Genomic DNA, 26,757 nt, shown 5'->3' on the forward strand with positions numbered 1-26,757 from the left:
TCTAGATGTGATGTGTAATGTAATCTGTGTGTAAGCAAACCCCAAATAAATAGCTAAGGCCACCTGTAATCAAATGAACCAACACACCAAAATGAGATCCTTGGCCTCGTCCCCTCAGGCTCTGTGCTGATTGGATCAGAAGGGGGGTGACGTCGTGGACAGAAACCTCAGTGAAAGGTTAGCCGGTATTTCAAAAGGAGACAGGCATGCTGTACATGTGCTATGGTCACTATGTGTCCTGTTCACCGGACCCACCTGGCTTTGTCCCCGCTGCTGCAGCGGTGTTGCTGTCCTGTACTGTACCTGTCTCCTTTATTATTGAGGAGGGTGTGTGTGTGTGTGTGTGTGTGTGTGAGTGTGTGTGTGTGTGTGAGTGATAGAGAGAGAGAGATGACTTTACTGTTGTGGTTCATGTCCGCTGAGGCTCAGCGGGAACCTGACCCCTGTGTACTTACAGGTCCTGCCACAGGGTCACTGCAGCAACGCACAATGCAGTATTCAAGGCCGCTCTAGTAAAATATTGAACACAACAATGTGCTGACAAAGAGTCATCCTTACAATGAGAACAATGGCAAGGGCAGAGCGGTGTATCCTGATACCCTTGTTACTTATTTTTAGGTTTGGGGAAGTGCTTAAATACACTGGTACTAGATGTGCAGCCTTCATGGTTAAAACATGCTTATGCAACACCTCCAGAGGAAGCTCTGCTTTGCTATAACGCACACTGATGGAAATGCTTTTTTTTTTCTTTTTTCTTTTTTTTTTTGAAGTTGCTCCTACTGTAGTTTATCTAATCAGACAGGTTAAGTATGCATGTCATTGGTGCACAACATGCCCGTGCATCATGTATTAACACATTAAGCAAAATGATTTAGTTAAATCACATTAGGTGTTTAAATGTGGAACAGTGAAATGCTGCAAACAGACTGTGCTGAATGTGCAGCAGCTCAGCTGTGTGTGTTTCAGAGCTGAATCTACAGTGCAGTGCTTACAGCCTATTTAAAGGATGATGCAGTCAAGCAGAATTTGGAGTGAGGAAAATATTTGGCCTTCCCATTTGACAAGAGTCCACCATTAAACAAATCTCTCAACTCAAAACATGCTTTGTGTCTGTAATCTGCTTTTGGTCTCAGTTATCTGTGTTTATGATGCTGAGCAGCATTGCCCCCCCGGGGGGTATTTTACTCATGCAATTAAAGGGGCTGTTAATTGTAGATGGGCTCCAGTGGTTTGCCAGAGGGGACTTGTTGTCCCTGCAGTGCAACACAAGGGCACGCCGTCCCATTGCATTCTCTTATCACTGCGTCTTCTCCTTGGCGACACTGAGGGGACACTGTGTTTGCTTCCTATACGTGACATCATCATCAGACTCTTGGATTCAAACCTTAACGCGATTATAGCCCTCACTGACCATATCAGATCTTTTTAATGAGGCTCCTTTGTAGAGAAGAAGTTGGACGCAAACACTTTTAATTGAAGAACAAGTGAGTACGACTTCCTGATTTTTCAATATCACACCGAAAACTTCAGATGAGCTGATCGATTTTCCCTGTGAGTCACCGTCAAAGGATATAAATGAAGAGACACTCGGAGCATCCACGGTGGTTCGGTGGAAAAGGGAGCGTAACTAATGAGGTTTGATGATGATGAAGTGAACATTTAACTGGATTACCTCTTTTAAAATAGAAAGTATATGGAGATACATCAAAAAGGAAACTTAAAGCTTTTGAGGAGCTTTTTTATTTTCCTTTTCACTCCAGCACAAACGCGTCCTGCCTAAGCCTACTCAGAGGGGATACGATTCTGTTGAGATTTCCATATTTATTTTAAACAGTTTAGTCAGTGTGTTTTTGGACTTGGTGTTCGATTCACTCTGAAAGAAGTGTTTTGTTAGTCATCCCAGCAATTCAGCAGTCCTATCGCTGCCTCACAAAACACCCACACACACACACACATTTACAGGAGCACCACTTACACATGCCATCACAAGCACAGTCATGTAACATACATCTGCGCACACACACACACACACACACACAACTCACCTATGTCCTGTCTCTCCCTCTTTACTCTTTTTCATTTCAACTGTATTTCTATACAGGCAGTCTTATAAAAAAAATATATGAGATATCCTCCCACACGCTCACTTTGACTCCTGCTCATGTTACATCATCTCTGATGCTACATTTCTTTTATCTTTTTACACTGGCAGCATTTCTCTTGAAGGAGCGGTGACCGGGCGTAGAACACTTCATTCTCTACGTCTAATCATTTCTCAGATCTGAAGAAGTAGAACGATTAAGGTCTAGGAGGTTTGCACTGTTCCCAAGATGCACTGAAAACTAAAAAAAAAAAGAAAAGAAAAAGATGAGTTATGTCAGTGATTATAACAAATATGTTCTGATGTTGCGGAGGACCGATAGGCGTGTCAGGAAACTTTAAAAAGCTTGTACAAAGGAATCCGACCGAAGCGGTGATTGTCAGCAGCAGAGAGGTCTGTCTGGACGGCGATAGGCTCAGAGATGCCAGCTTTAGGAGCAACTTGTTATGAGTCGTCAAGCTTCCATGTAGCTGTAGGGGATTTTACTCAGATGGCGGCTGAGGGATCCTGGTGTGCTGTGAGGAGTTTCAGTGGATGTCATGGTTAAGACCCTTTTTTTTTCTCTCTCTTTTTCTCTGACGTTTCTCTGCACATGCATACAGCACATACAGTACAGTACACACACGCGCTCTCATTGTCAGCACGCGTGTTACTGTCCCTGCTTCCGCATCCACTCGACGTGTGTCAGTGCTGCAGCAGAAGCAGGCTGGCCTTGAATCCACACAAAGCACTGCTGCTCTCATCTTGACTGTAAGCTCCCCCCTCAGTAAGAACCTTAGGAACAGACTTTTCTTCAATCATAAAAGTTCAATAGGGTTGTTTATTATATAGACTTATGAATCGATCGATGTGGGGCTCAAAGTCCTTCACTAATGGCCAGAGCCTCCACCAGAGTGCCAAATATCACAAATCACTGCCACCTCAGTGCTGCATTAATGTAAATGTGATTCTTCTCTGTTTTGACAGAAACCTTGGGAAGTCGGGCCTGCGGGTGTCCTGCCTCGGATTAGGTAAGAGTCTCTCACATTATCGGGCTCACTCAGAAGTTTTCTGCTCCCCAAAGACCTCACAGATTTGTAAAACCAATAACCCCATGGTCCTTTTTTATCCTTTTATCTTCAGATAAAGTGAAATGTGTGTGGAGAAAGATGTTTTGTAACAGGCTCTAGTGCCTGTGCAGAAGTTATAAAACAGCTAGATCCTGTTTCCTGTACAGTATGTTCTGTATAACCTGCACCATATCACTGTTCACTTTCTCGGCTCTCTGCAAGAATATTTGTCTTCTAAACTGACATGCGCCTCCTTGTCATCCTCTTTAGGAACATGGGTGACATTCGGTGGACAGATAACAGATGAGGTGAGAGCAGATGGATTTTGACATCTTCCTTCAGTCAGAGGCTGGGAATGGAAACCCTCCATATGATCTGCCCAAGAAGACTATTTTTACTTTTAGAAACAACATATTGCAAAAGAGAGTCACCAGAGAATAAACATGTTAAAGGGGGGCAAAGCTATATTAACTAAGCATGAAGGAAATTTTAATTATTGAAAAGCCCCAACACCTCACAGCAGAGATGGCTCACCCCATAGTCCCCCCCCTCCCTCTTTCCTCTCCCCTGTTCTCTCAACAGATGGCAGAGCAGCTGATGACTCTGGCTTATGAAAATGGCATCAATCTGTTTGACACAGCAGAGGTCTACGCTGCTGGGAAGTGAGTATATCCTGTGCCACAGGTCTCTCATCAGTCAGCAGTAACGCCAAACACTCTGAGGTTGTTTAGAAGATAGATTATAAAGTCACCAGGTAGAGATTATAGACCGCTCACCGTGCTCCAGTGTTTTTGTCAAGCGCACACTTTGACAATATCTCAAAAATCGTACCAGTTTATTTATTTTTGTTGGCATGTAGCCATGCAGAAAGGTCAAAACAAAAACAGACTTCTATTCAAACTACTTGAACTATTGGAAAGATAACTTTTTAGAAGCCACTACAGAAACAACCTTAAAACTTTCACCAACTTGCTTGGTGACTCTATAATCACTACAATTACAATTACACTATAATTAGAGATTAATTTTCAATGAATGTGGTGTTTTGTGACTTGTGTCCGTCATGTAGTGCATTCAGAGCAGCTGCCCAGGCCCACGCAAAGAACTGGCACGGCAGCCAGCCGTGGTAGTGCTTATTAGTGGATGCTAATTTTCACATTTAGATGCCTGTTTTCCAGAGATGCTGTCATACTATTTATTCCTTGATGATTTCAAGACCTGAACCTTGTGTGTTCAGAGTTTGATAAAACAAAAGAAAACAAAAGAAACTGCCGTGCTCCACTAACAGTCTGAAAATACACCGGGTGCCAGCCCAAAAATCACAAAATGAAAAAAATCGAAATGCCTGCACTCACAAATCACTATTAATACAGTCTTTTATTGGCGCACAACAGTGTCAAAACAGATGCGTTTCAGATCTTGGCTTTCTTCAGCGTTAATGAGCAAAGTGGGTGTAACCCACATAAGTAACAGCCTGAGTTTCATCCTAAAATCGTCTATAAAAGCGCTGCTGTTTCACAATTTACCTCATTTAGAGCTGGCGTCACCTTTACTTTGAAAGTCCAGTGGAGCTGGATCAGAACACAGCGCTCACAGCAGGACAGATAATCAGATAGATAATCAGATGGATAATCGGTAAAGTTAATAATTTCACTTTGATGTGGCCAAGAATAAACTATTTTTAATGTTTCGCCTGTTATATGGCAGTGTTGCCCAAATGCAAATCTTGAATAGGTTACCGCTGTTTTCACAGTTAAAAGGGTCTTTGTAGTCTTTGTACAGAGACAATATGAGATTGTACAGCACCTAAAAAACCCATTGTAGCCTATTTTCATACGCACACCCAGCCTCGCTTTCAATAAAACACATTTTATAATCAAAAGTTTTAATATATGAAAACAATATAAAACACAATTTTAAAATGACAGTCAGCTAGCTAGTTTTTTGTTTAAATGAATAAAGCTTCATATTTAAAGCAGAAGTAAGCGATCCGGTCGTTTGGGCTAATGCTGCTTTTTGGCTAATGCTGCGTTCCAGGCAGGCTTTTGAAACCGTAAGTTGCAGCTTCAAGTCACGACTTACGACTTTGTAGCGTTCCAGGCAACCCGTAACTCGTGTTTTTCCGACCTGTTGCCTGTGAAAGTCACTATAACGGCCACTCGTAACTTCCGACCCGTGAACTCGTACCAGATCGAACTGGTACGACTTCACAGGTCGGAAAAACAAGAGTTACGGGTTGCCTTGAACGCACCATAACTTCTTGTCAGCCAATGGAGTTAGCAGCCCCCGCCCTCGTCACCACATTCACGCGCATCCCTTGGCTGCACACACAGCCCTTCATGTTGTTCTCTCTCCTCATTGGATAAAACTTGTAGGATACGAGGAAAGTTTTCTCCTCAGCTTACAGCAGAACAGAGTGACTGAGAGACCCGTGTTTCGGACCAAACACTCTATGTAAGTGATTGCCATCGGAAGATAGAACTATTTAAGACTTATATTAACACAAAAATATCGCTTACTTCTGCTTTAAAAGTAGCGCAATAGAAATGAAAAGCAGCCTCCTCTCTCATCATATTTGCAGCAACACTGTTGCTTTTGGCTGTGATCAGGCTTTTTTGTATGGCTCATACTCTCTCCATTAAAACAACCTGCTCCTCTTGGCTGAAATCAGCCCGTTGTCGCTCCATTTTCATGTGACGCCAAACGCCTCCTTTGATGTGAACGTGCACAGAGCATAGAGCTGCGAGCCACAAACCAAGTTGATAACCACCATTGTAGTACCGTGTTAACTCTGACCGGGGCTTGAGGTTTTGTTGAGCTGCATCATGAACACAAAGCCTGGCCATGTTGAGCCCCAGTGCCCTAAAGACTAGAGAAACTTCAGTGGGTAAAACTGAAACATTTGTTGTGATAATGTTTAATAATTTCTAGGATACAGGTCTGGGTCCAGGTACAGTAGGACGGATTCTCTTTCACTATTCTGTACTAGTAGTCGGAGAGGCTACACAGCACAGTTTCCTACACAGGGCCAAAACTGGGAAAACTGCAGTTTGGTGTAAATGAAACTCTGTGTATTAATACATTAAATTATGTCAGATTGGTACTGTATTCTATGTATTGGAGGCATGTCCAATAATAGGACTGGAATTGTAGCATTTTTTTAAATAATTGGATTATACAGACAAACTTTCACAGACAGCCATAATGAAAACACACTTTAATTCCAATTTTTTTCTTTTCTGGAAATGAGTTTAAGATTAATTTACTCTTACTTAATTAATTCATTTAAAATTGCTATTATTGGATACAAAAAATGAATGTATTTCTGGTTGAAGGTAGACTTTAGATTAGGGCTGTCCTTTTTTATCAACACCATGTCACCGGTGCCGTCACATTTATGAGGGTTAAGATATTCATAGTCTTGGTCTACATTTACAGGCCAGCCAGTGATGATATTTTTAACCTCAGAAAGCAGCTCTGTGATTCCTTATTGCTGTATGTAATGATGGCTTCAATTCCAACGTGGATTAATCTGGCTTTGTAGTAACTTGGGTGCTTTGAAATAATCTAAGGGATTATCCTTTGCAAACAGTATCTCTGATTAACAGCACCAAGTCCTTTTTTAATCCTCCCAAGAATATTCTAGTTTTGCCATTATGTTTGGGGGAGATGTGTCAGAGTGCTCGTGCCTCGCAAAAGAAAATTAAAAGAAAACAAAAAGACAAGAAAGGTGGAGTAGCTCTCTGTTGTTTTTCTCATTCCTCATCTCATGCCTCAGCAGCTGTCGTCTGCCGAACATCACCAGCACATGTTGTGTTGTTGTGAGCAGCTTTCAACAATCAGTTTGACCCTGATGAAGGATGGGGCGAAAACAAAAAAAAACACACAACAAAGTTGATCTTTGACACAGAAATGTGACCGAGTCCAACTTGAATCATCGTGCTTAAAACAAACGACAATTCAAGAGAAAGCACAAATCTGTTTGGCACGTGCAAATGTTTGTGACAGCATGTCACACAGCTCAGTATGTGCTGCACAGGTGTTAATCCTGACAGCTTCCAGCACAAAGCAGCGCCGAGGAGCTTATATTACACACACACACACAAGGAGTAGAACAAATCTCACACTTTGCGCATTAGAATGGTGAGAGCTTTCATCTGAAGTCCTTGGCTCCGGCTTTACTCAGTCAGTCTTGGAGAGAATAAGAAGTGGTGGCTGATGTCTGTACAGTCGGCCGCTGTATTGTTGATTCTGTGTTGTGATAGCGGACAGATAAACGAGGCGTGTAAGCTGTTAGCAGCTCGCTCTCCCTGCTCGTGCACAGCACAGCACTTTGTGGCTGTTTGTTTGGCGTGTTTTAAAGACAAACATCTTTTAAAGATATTTAAATATTGATTTTGACATAAAACTAGCATATCCATCCCGATATACAGCCTACTGTCTCTTTACATATAAATTAAAATGTGTAACTGCACAAATAAACATATTCTGCTCATCCCCTGTCGCTGCTGTTATCAGCAAACACATATGGCTTCAAAGCATTTAAAAGTGTGTGAGTAATTGGCAGAATAGAAATACCATCTTCATTTTCCATCAGGCTGAGACATTGTGCTCTAGATGCATAGTAATTACAGGATATTGTGTGAGACAAATCGGTAGCATAATTACATAAAAATCTGAAAGTAATAAAATATCTTAAATCCATGAATAATGCAGCATTATGCCATTGCCTCTGCCTTGAGTCATAACATCGACTCGGGGCTGGGATAAAGAGCTAATTAATGGATGAAGAAAGTTAACCTGCTCAGGGCACACTCTACCTTATGTTTGGGCTCTAAAATTACTCACATTTCCAGCGGGCAACACACAGATCATCGTGTGGGTATTTGCCAGAGACACACACACACGCACGCACACAGAGATACTATTATGCTCTCAAACACAGAGATTATTGCTCTCCTGGGAGTGCTTCAGTGCTTGTTGTTTAAAAAGGCTTGGGTCCAGCTGGACAGGTCTGGACCAGCTAGTAGCTGTAGCACAACACCCACTGTACTTGTGCTGCTTGTATGTACAGTACAGTAACAAACACACAGGAATAAAATGATAAAAAAAAAAACATATCGAGGGCTTAATATTAAAGCAGGACCCTTAAAGAAAACACAAAGAAAGATAATCAAAATCAACAATGTCATAAATGCCCTCAATGTCTTAATGTAACTGAATTCATATTTGTTAGAATTTTTCACTCGTTCCTCATTCCTCCTTACTTATCCTTTACAGACATCCACAATCAATGAATGTACCAATGACGTATACTGTAAGCCGTTGTGTAGATCAAGGCTTGTGTAAGCCTTGACCTACTGTACACAACACTTACTGCTCAACAGTGAAAGCATTTTGGAAATAACACTTTTTTTTGTGCACTGATGTTACTGTATTTTCCACTGGTTATATAGCTCAGCCGATACTGGGGTTCTGAGGTTTTGATATTCATATTGATATTTGGAAGTGAATTCAAAATTCAATTTCTATTTTCTATTTATTAGGTGGCTATACATCAGTCTTACAAAAAAAAGGGCTTTAAAATGAATACATCTCTTAGTTTGATCAAAAGGGAAACACAGAATTTAACTCCAAGAGTTCCCCACTGTATCTAACTGCACTGGGACGGATTAACTGAAGTGGCCGCAGTGATGAGTCAAACTCAGGTTATGAAATACTGTGAATTTTCATCAGCGTTTGTCAGTGGTAAGAGTTGTTGGCCTTCCTAGTTAAGCTCATTGTTTCAGCTTCCATCTGATTACGGCAGCCAGCCACAGACCACCGGTCGGCGTGTCGACAGCCTCCCTGTGACTGTCAGGAGCTCTAATGTGCTGTGTCACTGATGAGATAAATGATGGTGCTTGCGGTTGAGCACGCCGGTGCCAACGACACATCATTTATTTAAAAACTGCCTCAGTTAGAGCAGGTAGCTTTATTCATCGTTACACCCAACATGAATTCAAAACAAATCTTAGCAGTAGTTGCTACTAGAAGTTTTTTTTTATCTTTCAGAATTACACAGATCCATTATAAGGTAAACAGTGGTGGTGTCTGGGAACAGGAGGACAGTACAGTACTGACAGGTCCTAATAAGCCCAGTGTTAAAGGTACAGTAATGCCAGTCATTAGCCCCCCTGTGGCTGCTAATAACTGGCTCCACAGCACAGCTGGGTCCCTACCTGGCAGCCAGTTCACACTCACCAGTCATAAACAGGTGCACTCGCCAAGAAGACCCCCCTTATTTGTGCTTATAATTATAATGTATGCAGATTTGGGCTGTTTGTTTGATTTTTCTTTTTTAATTTAGGGCGTGAAATCGTCCCGCAGACAGTTGGGTGTAAACATTCTTATCATTTTAATACGGTCTTTATTCAATCGTGCCTTCTCTCCATCTGTTTTGTAGGGCAGAGGTGGTGCTGGGCAACATCATAAAGAAGAAAGGATGGAGGTATGATGCACACTTAAATTGGGTTTGGTGTTTTTTAATTTCCGTCCCAGCGTGCCCTCCCTAATCTTGTATCATCTCCTTCCTCGCACATATTGGGAGGCTGTGTGTTGTGAACTGGAACGGTAAGGTAGGCAGATGAAAGATTAATGCGGGACGCCGCGCCATGCCCACACTCCTGTGTCCCTCCTCAAAGATGCTGAATAATGGATGAAGCGCTAGTGCCTTGTCTCCTACTTTATCTGTCCTGGATTGGCATTTGTGTAGCTTTGTCAGGTTATACGCCTACAACACTCATTCACTGGCGCTGGCCGAGCTCTGGCACAGTCACACTTACTGTGGGATGTGGGTGAGTGTGACATTGGGGGAGTGAGGTAGAAAAGCATGATTACGAAGAGGATGCGTCTGAGCTTTTCATCCTGTTAATACATGTGATAGAAGGTTTATGTATAACTCTGATATCGCCGACCCCGACACATCGGGTTTTTTCGGGCCGTAGCTCTCGATGTTGTGGCAGGTGCTGTAACTGATGTGTTTTAATTTCCTACTTTCAGACGTTCGAGTCTGGTGATAACAACAAAGATCTTCTGGGGCGGAAAGTAAGTTTCATGCGGTCGCTTCCAAATGAGAAATGTATAATTTTCCCTGACTTGCTTGCTTGCTCCCCGTTAATGGGATCATGCGTCATCCAAACTGATCTGTTGTCAAGTGCTTTCAGTTAAAGCTGAAACATTTATTACTGTGCGTCATATTTCACAAACGATATATGATATAATATCATCCAGGAGGCGCGTTGTATTTCAAATAAACATTCATAAACCGAGGTCTATTATTTTGTGTTTATTTTTCCTCAGAGCGGAGACTGAAAGAGGTTTATCTCGAAAACACATTATAGAAGGTAAGTAGCAGCGATGCAGATTATTGTATTAAATGCTGAAGCGGCAGCAACAAAATACTTCCTAATTAGTGGCTTTGGCTCAAGGGAAACCAGGCAGCGTTTTGATAATTGACGTACTCTTGGGTTTATCGGAGTTGCAGAGAAAACTTTTTGGGACAATAACTCTGCGAAAATGAATTGTTTGAGATTCCGCTGCATTAATTATTTGTCAGTTTGTGTTGTAGTCTGGGGTGTTTGTGAAGAATTTAATTATGTTGCATAGCAGAGATTTACTGTGGTGTTTATTTTCCAGGTTTAAAGGCCTCTCTAGAAAGACTGCAGTTAGACTATGTGGACGTGGTTTTCGCCAACAGACCGGATCCTAATACACCTATGGAAGGTAAGGCTTCGACTTCATCCTTTTATTTCTTTTAATTCACCACCTCTTCCTCTCTTTTCCCCTCTCACACACTTTAACCATGTTTTCCCTATGTATTGTCATATTGCTCATAACAATTGCACCTCTTCTCTGTCTCTATGACAACTGCAAAGTGAAGACTTGGGTGTATAAATCTCTTGTTACTGAAATATCTTCTCTTTTTTTTTTTGCTCCTAGTCTTTTTATTTATATTTGTACATAGAGAGATAGTGTAGAAAGTACATAAATTCAAAGGCATTGATGATCAGAAATAATACTAATATAAACATAAACACCCCGCTCATCCCTGCAACAATATTACTGTACCACTCTACAACCTAGTATTGATTGAGTCTGTATGCAACCACTTGTATTACATGCATCACGTACATATCGTACATATTTTATATAAATAAATACAAGTGATACAGTTACAGAATAATAATAAGAAAAATAATAATCAAAACAAAACAGCATGATAAGTATGTAAATAAAAGAAAATCAGAAAGTGACTGAGAGTGGTCCTTATGGGTTTCAAATTATGCATAATACAGGATCAGTCATATACGTATAACACCAATATTAGTGACATCTTATTTCTCTATATAACTTAAAAAAGGTTTCCATGTAGGATGACATTTTTGAATACATCCTCTTGTAGAGTAACGAATCTTCTCTAGTTCTTCCTCTAGTTCTCTAAAAGTTGGGAGAAGTTTCTCCTTCCACTTAAAAAGTATTAATCGCCTAGCTATAAGAGATGCAAAAGCTATCATATTCTTTGCCTGGCGGTTAAGGTGAGTGTCTTGTGGAGTTATTCCAAATGGCGGTAATGGCAGAAAGTTCAATAGGTACTTGTAAAACTGAAATATCTATTTTTAAACGCTGCGTGTTGTCCTGGTGCTCCCGCCTCCACAGTCAAAATGAGGCGAGATACACACTGATGGTGGAGACCTTTAAATGGCAGTGGGCTAACTGTGTGTGGGTTCAGCTGGTCACACTGTATCCATCTGCTCCCGGGTCAGAGTTCCTCTTTGGGTTACAGTTCGGCCACAGGTCACCCTCTTGCCCACAATTGATGCCGCACTGACTCCAGCTCTTTCTTTCACAATACTTTGCCTCGTTAGTCAGAAGCAGCAGGTGCTGTTTGACGTCAAAGTCCGGCCGATTCTTTCGCCCCTGTGCCCTTTTTAAAGAGACTGCACACAGTCTGCATGGACGGCTCCGAGTCTGTGCCTTCCAGATCTGCAGTGGTAAAAAACCATCTGGTAGGTTTTATTCTGGATGTAGCTAAAGGGCAGTACGCAGGGTGAAAAGGAGGTGAACTGCTGTTCTTTCAGTTTACAGAGAAACCCTCTTAAGCCAGGCACCCACTAGATGATAGGAGGGCCGATTTGTAAAGCCAAGAGAGTTTTCAGAAAAAAGCACATCCGCACGAGGAGCGGATGGACAGATGGAGCATTACCCAGAGCTGACGACACACACCCCTGGTTAACTGCTCCTGATCTGACCGTGTTGGGGGGTCACACCCATCGTTATCCAGCATATCTGATACAGTGTTTTGCTGTCGGTCACTCCGGTTGACGAAAAGACGGAAATTACAGTTGGATAATGTGAGATTTCATTTGTCCTCACACAGGGTCAGATATGGCTGTAAAATGAAAATCTCTATCTGATGGCTTTAAATGAAATATAGTGCTGTTGACAGAAGAACACGAGATTAATCTCTGCGTAGATCGGCCAGCACATAAATGGAAAGAGAAATTCTCTTCACGATGTTTTTCATTTTATAGAACGAAACATACATTTTTTAACCTACGGTGCATAAAATACAGAAGCTGAGGGCCCGTTTGGTCTGTAAGCAGAGATCTGAACTGGTGCGAGCCAGCCTGTCATCTTCCATTTACTTCACTGGCGCCTTTTTGTGTCACGTTGCAGATCAGAAAAGACAGATTCTTGTGGATTTCTAAATTGCTGTCATTCATGTGTGTCTCGTGGATAGACGTCGTCCTCATCAGAATAAATCTCTCACCCATTCCTTCTCACATAATCAGCTTTTCCACTTCTCTGCTCAATGGTCCGGTCCATTTTGGATTGCAAAAGATAACATACACACACACACACACACACACACACACGTCTTTGAGAGAAAGAACTCAGATACACTGAGGGCAGACTCTCTGGACATTATCTGCTCTATAGAGATGAAAAATTGTCTACTCTGTAAACACAGCACATCCACACCATCATTAAAGCTGCAGTTTAACATCGTTGTGTATTTTTTATTCACAGAAACGGTTCGAGCGATGACCCATGTGATAAACCAAGGCATGGCTATGTACTGGGGAACATCCCGCTGGAGCCCGATGGAGATAATGGTGAGAGTTAGTTTATCTGTGTAGAAGACTGTTCAAAGAAAATCAGCGATACACAAGAGGTAGTTTTTCAGAAGTATGATTTCCAATGTAGCTTTAAGATTTTCATATTTTATTAGAAGGAAGAAAAGTGTAATCTCTCCCGTTGCCTTCAGGAGTCTAATCTTGTTTCCTCCGTGCCTTCTTGTAGGAAGCGTACTCGGTGGCGCGGCAGTTCAACCAGATTCCCCCCATCTGTGAGCAGGCTGAGTACCACATGTTCCAGAGAGAGAAGGTGGAGGTGCAGCTACCTGAGCTCTTCCATAAGATAGGTGAGTAGTCACGGATTTGTGGCTTTGCATGGATTATTAGATGAAGTCTTCTCTCTTGTACAGAAGGGACAGAACGAATATCCTGCAAAATACTGGACACAGAATGAAATCATTTCCTCAAAACTGACCGACACTAGAAGATCAGGGTTCATCATCATCATAGTGGTAAAAAGACAGGAGGGGTTTTCAACCAACATGAATATATAAAACCCCATCAGTTCTCATTTTAGGCAGTTAATTCTCAGTGGTTGTGACATTGTGTCACTGTCCATCTAAAACTACAGCACAGGAACCAAATTTGAGGTTGTCAAGTTGTCATATCAACAATTGGCAGTCAGAAGCTTTACTGGCAGCTGAGAGAAGATGAGTCTTCTCTGACATTGCAGATTGTCTTAAATCAGCTACTGTTTTTTTTTTTTTTCTTTTTTCATTTTGCACGAACATATCATTTAAAATAGTATGAACAATCATTATGATTGGGATGTGCGAAGGGGAGGTACAGTATGAATCCCAAAAGGGCTTATATGAAAACCAAATTTGTTACAAGTAAAGACGAGAAAATAAGGAATAATTAAATGATAATGAGTAAATAAGTAGAGAAAAGTCAGTGAATATAGTTTCAGTTTCAGTTTAGTTTATTTGAAAAGGGACAATGCACATTAATAAACATTGTATAAAAAACACATGTAAATGCACCCGAATTAGCTTAAGAAGCTAGTTTTCATCGACTGTCCCTCTGCCAGATTGTACAAGGCAACCCTTAAAAGAACAACATGGAATAGAATATTGTACCACATAGGGTAGAACACATACACATCCTAACTGTCCGTAAATACATACATAATAAATACACATTTGGACAACAACAAGGTGATGCGTGTCCACGTTAATAAATACACATTTGGTCAACAATAACAACATTAGTGCTCACATCTTTGGCTGTCTACAAGTTCTTAACATTTGCTTGGAATGAGAGATTCTCTCATTGATTGTGGCACTGTGATCCATTGATGTGAGGCTTTGAATGAGAATACAGCCTGGCTGAATGTGGTGTTCCTTAACGGGATAGGAAAGAAAGGAAAAATACATACATGAATGAATAATGCAAATCAATAATGACACATGTAACATGACAATAAATAAACAACATAATTATAGATGTCTTATTATGAGAGGAAGAATCAGATCACACGGATTAAAACTCACACAGAGATGTAGCTCACCTTTTTCTTCCAAAGACCAAATTTTATGTCATCATACTGTAATCCATGGTGTTTGAGCGGTAATGATGAGTGTACATGTTTTTTCTCAGGTGTGGGGGCCATGACATGGTCGCCTCTGGCCTGTGGGATCATCTCAGGGAAATACGACGGCAGGGTGCCTCCCTACTCGCGGGCCTCTCTGAAGGTAGACCACACTCTCCCTCTCTCTTTATCCCACTCTGATCATTGGTGCTGGTGTTTTGCCGTTGTGCCCCCCCCCCCACTACTCCTCCCTTTACTGGTTGCTGGTTGTTTGTTTGCTCATTGTGTGTTTGTGTCTTTCAGGTTGTGTAACTCTGTGCAACATCGCATATATCTGTGTGTTTTCAGTGCCATGTTGACGCCATGCACTGTGTGCCTCTTCATAAGCAGTGTCGTCCAACACTGTTTGCCAGCTGGTGTCATCTTAACGCACATGAGCCACACGATACATGTGCACAGCTATGCATTCACACAGAGACCATGACAGTACCAGCATGCGTGCACATTAGCATATCGTTTAGCCATGATGTGTATGTAACAAGACTTTTTTTTATTTTTTTTTATAAACTGAAACTAAATAATCATATTAGTAGGTGAATCCCGGAGCAGCGCAGCTCAGTCAGTTATTCCAGACGACTCGTATGTGACCTAGAATCAATCAAAGACTTGTTTTGCTCGCAGCAGGGAACAAAACGGTCACATTTAACCAAACATTAATGAGGAGGATGATTTAGTTCAGTGAGCACTCAGAAACCCAGAGGAACATTTCTCTTTAAAGTGACAGATGAACTCAGGGAGTGTGCGGAAACGTAGATGGATCAGACATGACACACTTCCCACTCAGCCAAATTACTTTCATTTTATCATAAACAAGATTTTGGCATTTCTCATCATGACCTTTAAACATAAAAATAAACCCACTGCAACGACCTGTCCCTGTGCTGGAGTGGCATGTTGTGGTGTATCTGTGGACTGTGTGTCAGTGACTGTGGAGTACAGTAGACCTCTCCTGGTTCATGAAACTAGCTCTCCATCTTGGTGTTGTGCAGTAACTTTGGCAACGTGTGTGGAATGTGCTGCTTCGTGTTTGGTTCAGTGTTGCCTGTGGATGTTTGTGGTCTTTGGCTCTTAAACCTAGTGATACAGTAATTCCTTCTGGTGCTAATAATGTGCTAGTTATAGCATGGTGGTACAGTGTAATTCCTGACCTTTGATTATCCTTATTTCTCACATCACGATGTAAAAATAAGACATAATTTAATCAACTACAGTGATAGATTTCTTTTTCTATTGTGTCTTTGAAATGCTGCTATAATGAAGTGATTACTGAGTTATTTCCCAGTGTAGCTGGAGATGTGTTCCTGGCTGAGGTGTAGACGGTCAGGAGACAGTCACGTGTTTAAAAACAGGCCCTGGTGACACGGGAGCTGCTGCAGCGGCGCCGTGTGAGCAGGGCTGTGTTTTTGAGCAGGTGTGCTGTGTTTTTGACAACAGGGTTACCAGTGGTTGAAGGACAAGATCCTGAGTGAGGAGGGCCGGCGTCAGCAGGCGAAGTTGAAAGAGCTGCAGGCAATCGCGGAGCGGCTGGGCTGCACTCTGCCCCAACTCGCCATCGGTACGCAGATACACTCTGCCGCTCTCTCTCTTTCTGTCTGTCTGTCCGTCCCTCTCCCTCGGACGGGCCGAGGCCAGCGCCTTCGCTGCTCTCTCGGTTGATTGTTGTTGTGCTGTGTTGTGCTGTGTGTGTGTGTGTGTGTGTGTGTGTCTGTGCTGTACCGGTAAGTGCTAGAGTATTTAATTAGAAAATAATAAGACCAAACTGAAGCAAGAAAAGAGACATTTAAAAACAGTGTAAGATAAAAGAACATAAACTCATATACAACCTCTCTCCCCTCCCTCAGGAGCCAATAGGAGGAGCAGTAACATTAGCTCTAAGATTCGGCATAGTGACGATAGTGATCCTTTAACATTTGGAAAGCAGATGTGTTTACAGTACTGTATGTGCGTATATGCAGGCGTGTGGTGTTAACATGTATTTAACAGTTTCCGGTGTCAGCATTAAAATAGCATCCCAGACATAAATCCAGTGAACGACCCGTATCGATTCACTGTCGGGCAGGAAAGTGAGAATGTGCAAACCCCAAAGACGCACGCTCCTGCGAGAGCAGTTAAAGCGTCAGTCTTGAGGGACGCGGCGAGTAAATCTGGGACTCTGGTCTCATATCTCAGTTCAGATCACAGCAGATTTTTCACCCACGCAGTAATGCAGTGTCATAGATTAGGTTTCACGGCCCATTAGTGGACTCCCTCATCCCTCCCAATTACCATAAATCCTTCCAGCGCTCCTGAAGGGAACACAAGAGATTTATATCTCTGGAGCTGCAGTCCTCCACTCTGCATTGTGCCACTACAGTATTGAATAAAGTATATAGCAGTGATGGACTCCCTCCTGCCTCCGGCTGGCTGCTGAGCCCGGAGCAGCCGGAGCAAGTGGTTAACTCTGGGATCAGACAGCAGCGAGTGGGAGAAGAGAGTTCATAAATGTTGTATCTCAGTTTCCTGAGGGAAGGTCGACTTCTCCCTCCGTCTGCTGGACGACCTTCAGCTCTTGTCTTTTTTGGCCTTATGCTCATGTTGGTGGGAGATTTGTGTAGAGTCATAAATCCCACTGTGTTTACAGCAAAGTCTCCATCCCCTTATACCATAATCTGTTTATCATGTACATTCTGCTCAATTGCTAAAGCATGCAGTTGTATTGCATAATACAACTCACAATATACGTTATAATAACACCACATCAAATAGAAACGGCTTTTGTGTTGGAGTCTTTAGAGAGATCAGCAACGAAAGCACATTCATGATATTCAGAGTGCAGCACTCTGTAGATAATATGTCTATTTGAGGTATTTAGTTTTTATTTGACTAAATATTTTAATTTTTATTCCACATCGTAAGATTTAACACACAAACCTTTGACCATGTAATGGTTTAAAAATGCTCACTACACGTTCTCACTACACATTTTCACTACACATTCATTAGTAATGGTGGTAGCGTCAAAGAGATTTATTAATTGAAAGGACATTAATCTGTAACCACTCTAGGTATTGATTACTAGTCTTTTAGGTGATTTTTTTTTTTTTGAAACCAAAAATGATTTTGGTCAAATCTGCCTCTGTGAAACTGGGATAGACATTTTCCACTATTATACTCTACTATAATACTGTAAGTCATCAAAAAATAATTTCCAGAATAACCAATAGTCTTAATAATTGTTGGTTTCAGCCCTTGGAAAACAACATTCTGATGCACAATGAGTGCTTTTATCATTTTCCCTCTGAACCTCTACTTGTTCAGTATTTCTATGATGTGGTCTTAGCGCTTGAGTGCAGCATCTGAATGTTTGCTCTGCACCGGGAGGCTTTGAGTGTGAAGGTTTTTAACAGGAAGTTTTGCAGTAGCTTTGATGTTTTATCAGGTTTTTGTAAAAGCATAAAATGTCATTTACTGTGTTGAAAGAACATCAGAGTGGTGTGAGTCTGTGCTTTGTGTGTGTGTGTGTGTGTGTGTGTGGCTCCAGAGATGTTGTACTGCATGTCTGGATGGGATGTTGTGTGTATGTGTGTGTGTGTCCATATAGCCATGCTGGGAGTGTCATTGCTGTTTACTGGTTTCCTGCAGCGTGGTGCCTACGGAACGAGGGGGTGAGCTCCGTCCTTTTAGGGGCGTCCAACACCGACCAGCTGATGGAAAACATAGGAGCGATACAGGTGAGGCTACAGAATGAAATGTGTGTGTGTGCGTGTGTGTGTTGTCCTGCAGAGCAAATCAGCGGTTTAATTTGTGAAAATGTGACCTGACCTGTTTCATCAGGCCCGTATCCGTGGCTCACAGTCCGTAACAGCAGCCTCGTCTCCTGGGCACGGCTCGGCCTCATGGGCAGTTTGTTGCTGCACGCTTGGGTGCTTTACTGTACCGAGTTAATAAGGTCAGCGGCGTATCAGTTGCCAGGGGGATTGGAGGCAAGCTTATGGCCACTTCTCTCCCTCCTGATAAGATGCACTCTTCTAATGGGGTTTTCAGAGCGGTGGGGGTCTGCGCTCTCTTCTCACATTATGTCTGGCCCGCAGTAAAGAGCATTGCTACACTTCCTCCGTCCTGGTGCTTTGTGTACACCGGGTGTGCGTGCGGAGTGCGGACACATTAGTGTGCTGGGTGTGTGTGTGTGCGCGCCATACGTTTCCTCTCCCCTAGCACATTTGATATTTCGGTTTTGAAATGCTATGCTCACATTTCCCCAGGGCGATGCAGTTTTCCTTTTTACTGGGAATTTTACAGCACAGACCTGAAATAGAAACACTCCCTGAGCTGAATAGAACGTCCAAATAATACTTTATTTTTCTTTTCAGTGCAGCATTCGTTTCATGGCTGCTCTGTGGAAGAGACTGAATTACACAACAAATTATCTTCTATTTTACATTTTCCACATGGGAATAGTTTGCATTTATTTACATCATTTAAAAAAATGTAAACCATTTTTCTGGACTGTGTAATTATACAACACACATGCATTTATATGTCTTCTGATTTTGATCTTTCTTTTGGGTCAATGAAAAAGATTCAAAATCGATTTAAATTTACCTGTGAAATGAGCTCATGAGCTAAAAAGTTAATGGGGAGATGATGTGCTCTCTTTTTGTTTGGATACAAAACCTGAAGCTAAAGACTAAAACAGTCTGAATCACCAGATAGAATGAACAATGTCAAGTTAACCTCAAGTAACCCAACATTAAAATCTCTTAAGTGATGTAATGCATCAGTGATTCACAGTATGACAGATCAGGGACATTTAGCTGTATAAAGAATACTTATACTGTATACCTCAGTTTAAATGTAGTACTGCGTCTGAAGACGTCTTCCTCTGCTTGAGAGAAGTGATTTAGACTCACATGATCTGTTTAACATGACTCATATTCACTGTTTCTATACAGACTGAACCTGTAGATCATGAATAGTACTATTCTGTGTTTGCCAGATTTTAGTTGCTTGTTGTATTGGAGGCGTTGGAAACAGCACCGTCTTTGGTTAGAGGCCAAAATGGTGGTGACAGCTCCAAAAAATACATTTCAAGTCGCTCCTGAGCGCTATCTAGAGGTTGAGATGTGAAATGTGAGGATTTAAACGAGCACTGAGAGGAAATAATATAATAACAATAGCTTTATTTACATAGCACCTTTAAAAACACAGGTTCACAAAGTGCTTGAGAAAACAACATAAGTATATGAGACGAGTCACAAAAGTGCATGACAAGACACATAAGAGACCAGCATGTGATTCATCTTCAAGTGCCATAAAACCATAAGAGATGGGCCGCCCAGGCAATAAAGCAACACAGGCAATACAAGAACCCAACAACAAATTGAGACCAGGAGGACTCCAATTCAAATGCAGGATGCAGTTAATTAGATCAAATAATAATAAAAGGAGATAAGATGAGATATGATAAGATAAGAAAAGATTGGATAAAACAGTTGAAACAGAAGAAGGCATTAAAATAAAGCTAAGAGCGTCTGAGTAAATCTCTGAGATAAATTAGGGCAATGGTTAAGGGCATGACAGTGAATCTGAAAGATGTAAAAGAGAAAATGTTCATTGGTCTGTTTCGCTCTCCCATCACAGGTTCTTCCGAAGCTGTCGTCCTCCATCACACACGAGGTGGACAGCATCCTGGGGAACAAGCCGTACAGTAAAAAGGACTACCGCTCCTAACGCGCAGCACGGCCCCGCCCGGCAGGGCTGCACCGGCCTGCAGCCGCAGCGCCCCACCTTTGCCTGATCCTCTGTTTGCTTGAGCTTTTACTGAGTGAGACCCTGGCGCATGAGTCTGGCCACACCAAGGCCACCCAGGGCACCTCACTTAGAGTTACAGGGATAAGATAAGAAGAGGGGGAAAAAATACAGTCACCTCCACAGGAAAGGAAGGGATTGACAAAGAAAGACAAAAAGTGGAAGAGGGATATGCGCTCATACTTAAATCAGTTATACTTTCAATTCAGCTGAACGTATTTTAAAACCATAGAGAAAAATACCTTTTTAAAAAAAAAAAAAAAAATAATAATAATAATAATAAGCACACGCTTGCTTGGCAGCCAGAATCCTTTTTCTTTTCTGCTTTTTTCTAAAACTGAATGCAACTAAAAGGAAGATGAAGTTCATAGTGGATGAATAGACGAGAACTACCCTGTTGCACATGTACCATAGCCATGCATTTGTCCCTCAGACGTTCTGTTTCAGTGTACTGTACGAGTCCGTCACGGCTTCTCTGAGAGAATTTGTTTGTGTTGTCGACATTATCGGTGTACGAGCCTCCTCGCGGGCTCCAACAAGCAGCACTTTAGTCTGAGGAGGGAGAGGATGGGTATTACAGTAGTCTTATCTCACAGCCATTGCACTAGAATCACGCAGCCTCCTGATGACTCCCCTCTCCCCGTCCTCCCACTGTGTCTTCAATGGCAGTGTATTTGTCCAGCCCCCCCATGCTCTGACACTACTGCTGTCCAAGCGTGGCGGTCGAGTCCCGCGTCCCACGGTGGGGCCGGGAGGACGAGGGTCCCCCCCCCCCCCCCCCGCCTCTGTCCTCTCTGCAGGCCTGAGCGCTCATTGGACAGGAAGTGGTCATATCAGCGCCGGCTCCACTTCCCCTCACGGAAACTTCTCCTTGATCCAATTCTGTTCAAGTATTTTGCCTTATTTACAGTTGCATCAGAGCTGCGGCGTAGACAAACATCTTGCAGCTGCCCCCACCCTTTACCCCCCCTCCCTTTTTTTTTGCCCCACCGGTCCCGTGTATCCATGACGCGTGGGAACACCCACCGGTGGACGTGTGGCGTTGGTGGTGGAGGAAGAGGAGGCGTTTCCAGTTAATCAGCGAGTGGCAGCAGCTCAGGGAACGGAGCAGGTGGTTGTAGTCGTGTGTTGGCGTGCACGTGGTCAGGAGGTTGTATTTACTCTTTGTCTGTCTTTCTTTCATGTCGTGGACCGCCGGCGAGGACCAGCGGCGTTTTAGCGTGGCTCGAGCCAAAGATCTTCTTCTTCTTCTTCTCTCTTTGACGACACATCTCGAGTGTTTCACTCTCACTTCCTGCAAGATTATAGGACTCATCTTGACGCATGTGCTGTCCAGCTTGTTATCTATGGTACAGACTTTTACTCCACATATATCTTTATCGACCATGCTGTTATACTAGTTAACAAATGTCCTTCATATACAGAATGCATAGTAACAAATAAATACTTTAGGATCATAAGGTTCGTTTCAAGCACCGTACGACTTGAGGCGTGTCAGAAGTATTATTGCAGAATTTGACGCCACCCTGTATCATCGTTTCTCCTTCGGGTGCTCTCTTACTGTGATTTAAAGCACAAGTGGATAGCATGTGATTCATCTTCAAAGCATGGACTCTTCACCCACCCAGCCTACGGGTCCTACGGGGACGGGCGGCGTGACGCTGCTCCCCTTACTAACACGTGTAGATAACGATCTTTACTAACCGCTCAAACTTACAGATTCTTAGCAGAAAAAAAAAAACTGAAATAAGAAAAACTGTCACACTAGTGCGAGTGATGATACGAATGAGACGTAGGTGCTTCTCACTTTAAGTGGAGGGAGGGAGGGAGGAAGGGAGGGAGGGAGGGGGGCAATCAAAGCAAGTGTCACTGTGTGTGGATGAGCTTCACAGTCTGCTCCTCTGTGATTTTCAACAACAGTGAAGTGATTTTCATGTCTCTGCTGTTGGGTCTTGTGTGTGGGGAGGGGAGGGAGGGGAGGGGGGGCAACTGAACTAACTCCTCGCTTTAGTCCGTTACGTTAGTTGATCCCTGTACACGTTTGGTTTGCTGTGTCTTGTATGTCTGAGTGAGTTCAACTGGCGCAAGCTGATGCTGTTTTCTGAGAAGAAGAAAAAAACTAAACTAAACAAGAAAAGAACAATTAGTTGATTTAGTCTGTGGAGTTCTGTGTCTTAATATTTTCATCTGCCGACAGTGGAGGGGAATTTTTTGAGACTTGAAAGACAAAACAAGTTCGACAGTTTGGGAAATGCATTTATTTGCCTTCTCGCCGTGAGTCAGATGAGACACTCACTCTCATGTCTGTCAGCCAGCAGCTAACTTAGCTTAGCATCAAGACCTGACACAGGGAAAGCCCAAAGGCTCCAGAATTCACCAGATCAGAAATTTATTTTCAACTCAGTCTCATAATGATCCAAGTTGGACCACTCGCACTTTTTGTTAGGAGCAGATAATGTGCTCCACCAACAACTTTGCCAAAAAATAAATAAAAACCATGCATTTCTACTGTTCTCTGTAGGGAAGAGTGAGAAATGTTCATTAGAGGAACCAAAGGTGTTCACTGTGCCCAGGGTGTTAATACATCCTGGATCTACTCGTTGTTCTGTTTATTCTATTGATGCTGGAAACCGCCTGTAGATGGTGTTAGTCATCTCATCCACTCTGGCTGTGAGTTTGACTGGGTATCGTTATTTACCATCGTGCAGTGGACACATTACAGAGGAAAATGACATTAGGAGGATTGTGTTCTGTTCACGTTGCCCACAGACTCACTGAGCAGAACTTTTTATGCAAAAATTACACAACCATTACAGAAGGGATCTCCTGTGGTTTCAAAACGAGGTTCATTTTTAGTTCCATCTGCATGAATATTCATGGTTAGAGCACTGCATCTTGGACGGAGGAGGACTCTGTTTCCCCTCATCTGTGCGGTTTTTTTTTTTTTTGCACAGAAGAGATAGGATGTGTTAACCGAGCTGTTTCCCTCTGTCCGGTCTCTCTGCTCAGTTTGCTGCTGGATGAGCTTCACGGGGAGCAGACAGGAGATCGATCCCGCTCTAACCGGCTTTCAGCCAGAAAGTAAATACGCACATTTCCCAAAATGTGGAACTTCTGCTTTAAATGATATCGCTGTGCATTTAGCTGGACCATCAGTGTTGTTCCACACTGTGCTGTTTACAGGTGAACGCATAATGTAGAAATAACCGGTGATGTTTGGAGGTTAGAGAAACGAGTGCTTTAAGTGAAGTGGTCCTAGTTTCATTAGATGTGCTGTTCTAACATAGTAATGACCATGAAACCAGACCCACAGGTGGACAGAGCTTATTTTGCAGAAGGTTCTAGGTTATACAGAGAATATATTTTTATGTTTTAGCCTTTGATGCAGTAGAGAGAATTAAAAGAACTGTTTTTATTTTTGTCATCATGCTGCATTTTCCTATCTGTATTGTATCAGTTTTAAGACTGACAAAAAAGAAGCAATTTCTTTGTGTTGTGTATGCATTATGAGGAACGCTCTGAAGTGAATGGGACAGTGGACTGAATTCACTCTGAAGACGACATGTAGTGTGCGCCTGGTATCTCCTGTACATAGTTTGACCTTTGTATATATTTCTGGTTGTGATCACCTCTGCCTTTTCTCTTCTCTTTTTTTTTTATTTCTTTTTTGCAGGCGTTGCTATCTGCACTGTGCTTGAATCTGAAATTTAGACAGGATGTACAGCTTCGATCTTCAATGAAAATGAAATAATGATAAAATAAGAATGGTAAACAAACCTTTGTGTCTGTCTTTATTCGTATTCATGTGTAAAAAAACAAAACAAAACAAAAAACATTCTGGCTTGTAGATTTGGCAGAGCAGCAATGTCTCTTTAATCCAGTGGAAAACAAAAGATGCATTTTTTTTTTAATTTGCAGTATATTCAACTGTGTTAAATATAAATATGAAGCAATTTATACACAAATCAATTCCAAAGCTAGCTGTGTAATCTTAACAGATAGCTGGAATTACAATATATATCACTTAAGGCTTAAGTCAACAGGAATGTGCTTTACTGTGATATGATACTATTAAACATCTTAAGTTCAGTAAAGCACCGTAGCACCATTGGACTGAGGGTAGTACTTCATTTTGTATAGACTGAAAAACAACTCCGGCAGTACTGGCAAGTAATGTGATATTGTTTCGTCACATCCAGCACTATCACCTACTTCCTTACAAAAAGATTATGTTATATACAGTACCCGCAAAAGGCATTTTGAGGACAACACAAATACCAAAAGTGCAGTAAATGCAATGGTAATCTCCTGACACTGCACTCTCAGGATGTGGGTTTTGAGGCGTATGTCTTATCCTGAAGAGTAAAGGTGGTGTTTGATTTTTTCTTTTTCCTTTTACAGCGGTGTTTCACTCTGAGCACAAAGACACGTTGCGCTGGTGACAGGTCCGACTGACGCCACAGGCTCAGACAGTTCAAAGGACACTTTGGCACACGGAAAAAGAAATAAAAAAATAAATCCAGCTCGGGTTCAAACATGGAGCTGCAGTTCTCCTCGGAGAGTCTTTTTTTGTCTCCATGAAGATCCTCCAGCTGCTACAACATCCTGTTACAAACTTTCACTCACTTGAGTCACTTCAGTAAAGAATTTGCTCGTCTGTCCCAGTTTCAGTTGGAGTCTTCCAGCTAGACGGAGCTGCTATAATGAGTTGTTGTGCTCCGAGTCTCCTCTGCTGCTCCCATAGGTGAGGCGAGGAGGTCCACCTGAGGGAAACACACACAGAGCTCAGAGTCCAGCTCGGAAAATGCACGACATTCATACACCGAGGAGGGGGGAAAAAATGCAGCCTCGGCACTTCTGCCCCCAAAACAAAGACACCAACTGAACGCTGTCAGCACTTTAACTAGTTATTTACTCTATTCCACAGTCAGCGAAAATGTCACTTCCGCTCAGACGGCAGGTGACAAGCTCCGCTGCCTCTCAAGTCAATGTGGAGGCGATCGAGTGTGACGATTGTTCAGACAGCAGGGATGAACGGTGTGTTAGTCATTAATGTACCTTCCTGACAGGACAGTCCGATCCAGCTGTGCAGGCAGCTGCAGCGGCCGTTGCGTCGGTCGCACTGGGCCCCGTTCTGGCACTCGCAGGTCTCGGTGCAGTCGGGCCCGAAGCGATTAGCTCTGCAGACTGAGACAACACACAGAGAAGGAGATGAATTAAACTACACAGTGGTGGATGTGCTGTCGAGAGACATTCAGGCACTTTATTCATATTTAGTTATTGCATTTTTGTCCTGGCACTTATTTAACTACCCTTCACTGATGTGTTTCTGCACGACTCACCAAGTCAGAGGGACTTCTTAGACTCAATCAAATGTTAAATATAAAATGAATGGGTCAGAGCAGATTATGACAAATAATCTTAAAGATTAAAATTCTACTAAATAAACATCAGTGTCTTTTGATTATTGTCATTTGATGCATTTTTGTAGATGAAGCTCTATAACAGTAAAGATGAACACCACCTCAACCAGTTCCACCAGTATAATTAGGCCTGTCACAATTATAAAATAATCACTTGATCACAATCATTTTGCATAATCGTTCAAATCGTTTCCATTCATCTGTATAATAACAGCTGGATGGAATTTAATGACATCATCATGTTGCACCGCCTTCTTCTTCTATGGTTTATTGACACGAGTGGAGTTCCACTAACTATTTATATCTCCAGGTGCTTCATTTCTCATTTTCAACAACCGCATGATGAGCATCTATTGATATTAGTATCATATAGTTGCAAAGCCAATAAATGTCTCTTCGTCTTTATAAGGTGCCTGTGTGTATTATTAAACTATGTTTAGGCTTGTACTATAAGTTATATAAAATGGTCAGAAAAAGTAAATTAAATCGTTAAAGGGATAGTTCAACATTTTTGGCAGATTGGTCCATTGCCATAATCTCTATAGTCATATCAGTAGGTTCATTACCTTTAATTAAAAACAGCGGAGCAGAGCCGTGAGTTGTTCAGAGCTACGCTACGAAGGCTAAT

General features: G+C 42.2%; 2 protein-coding genes across 3 annotated transcripts in view; one reads left to right on the plus strand and one right to left on the minus strand.

The window, feature by feature from the left end:
• kcnab2a (potassium voltage-gated channel subfamily A regulatory beta subunit 2a) overlaps positions 1-21,406 on the plus strand; it is a gene marked incomplete at its 5' end in the record, with an annotated part of 87,077 nt that extends 65,671 nt beyond the window's left edge. For both annotated transcript variants that reach the window (XM_083972011.1, XM_083972010.1), the window contains 13 exons: positions 3,068-3,111; positions 3,421-3,458; positions 3,733-3,812; positions 9,596-9,640; positions 10,192-10,236; positions 10,492-10,535; positions 10,828-10,914; positions 13,222-13,307; positions 13,495-13,615; positions 14,928-15,022; positions 16,354-16,474; positions 18,541-18,629; positions 20,539-21,406. In XM_083972011.1, the coding sequence (XP_083828137.1) occupies positions 3,068-3,111; positions 3,421-3,458; positions 3,733-3,812; positions 9,596-9,640; positions 10,192-10,236; positions 10,492-10,535; positions 10,828-10,914; positions 13,222-13,307; positions 13,495-13,615; positions 14,928-15,022; positions 16,354-16,474; positions 18,541-18,629; positions 20,539-20,628 (985 nt within the window). In that variant the 3' untranslated portion in view covers positions 20,629-21,406. The remainder of the gene's footprint in view (positions 1-3,067; positions 3,112-3,420; positions 3,459-3,732; positions 3,813-9,595; positions 9,641-10,191; positions 10,237-10,491; positions 10,536-10,827; positions 10,915-13,221; positions 13,308-13,494; positions 13,616-14,927; positions 15,023-16,353; positions 16,475-18,540; positions 18,630-20,538) is intronic.
• Positions 21,407-24,878: 3,472 nt separating this feature from the next.
• Positions 24,879-26,757, minus strand: part of megf6b (multiple EGF-like-domains 6b) — a gene marked incomplete at its 5' end in the record, with an annotated part of 73,754 nt that continues 71,875 nt past the window's right edge. Inside the window, 2 exons of the mRNA XM_083971155.1 lie at positions 24,879-25,469; positions 25,765-25,893. Coding sequence (XP_083827281.1) covers positions 25,405-25,469; positions 25,765-25,893 — 194 coding nt within the window. The 3' untranslated portion in view covers positions 24,879-25,404. The remainder of the gene's footprint in view (positions 25,470-25,764; positions 25,894-26,757) is intronic.

This window comes from Trachurus trachurus (genome assembly GCF_905171665.1).
Source record: "Trachurus trachurus genome assembly, chromosome: 5".
Taxonomy (NCBI): domain Eukaryota; kingdom Metazoa; phylum Chordata; class Actinopteri; order Carangiformes; family Carangidae; genus Trachurus; species Trachurus trachurus.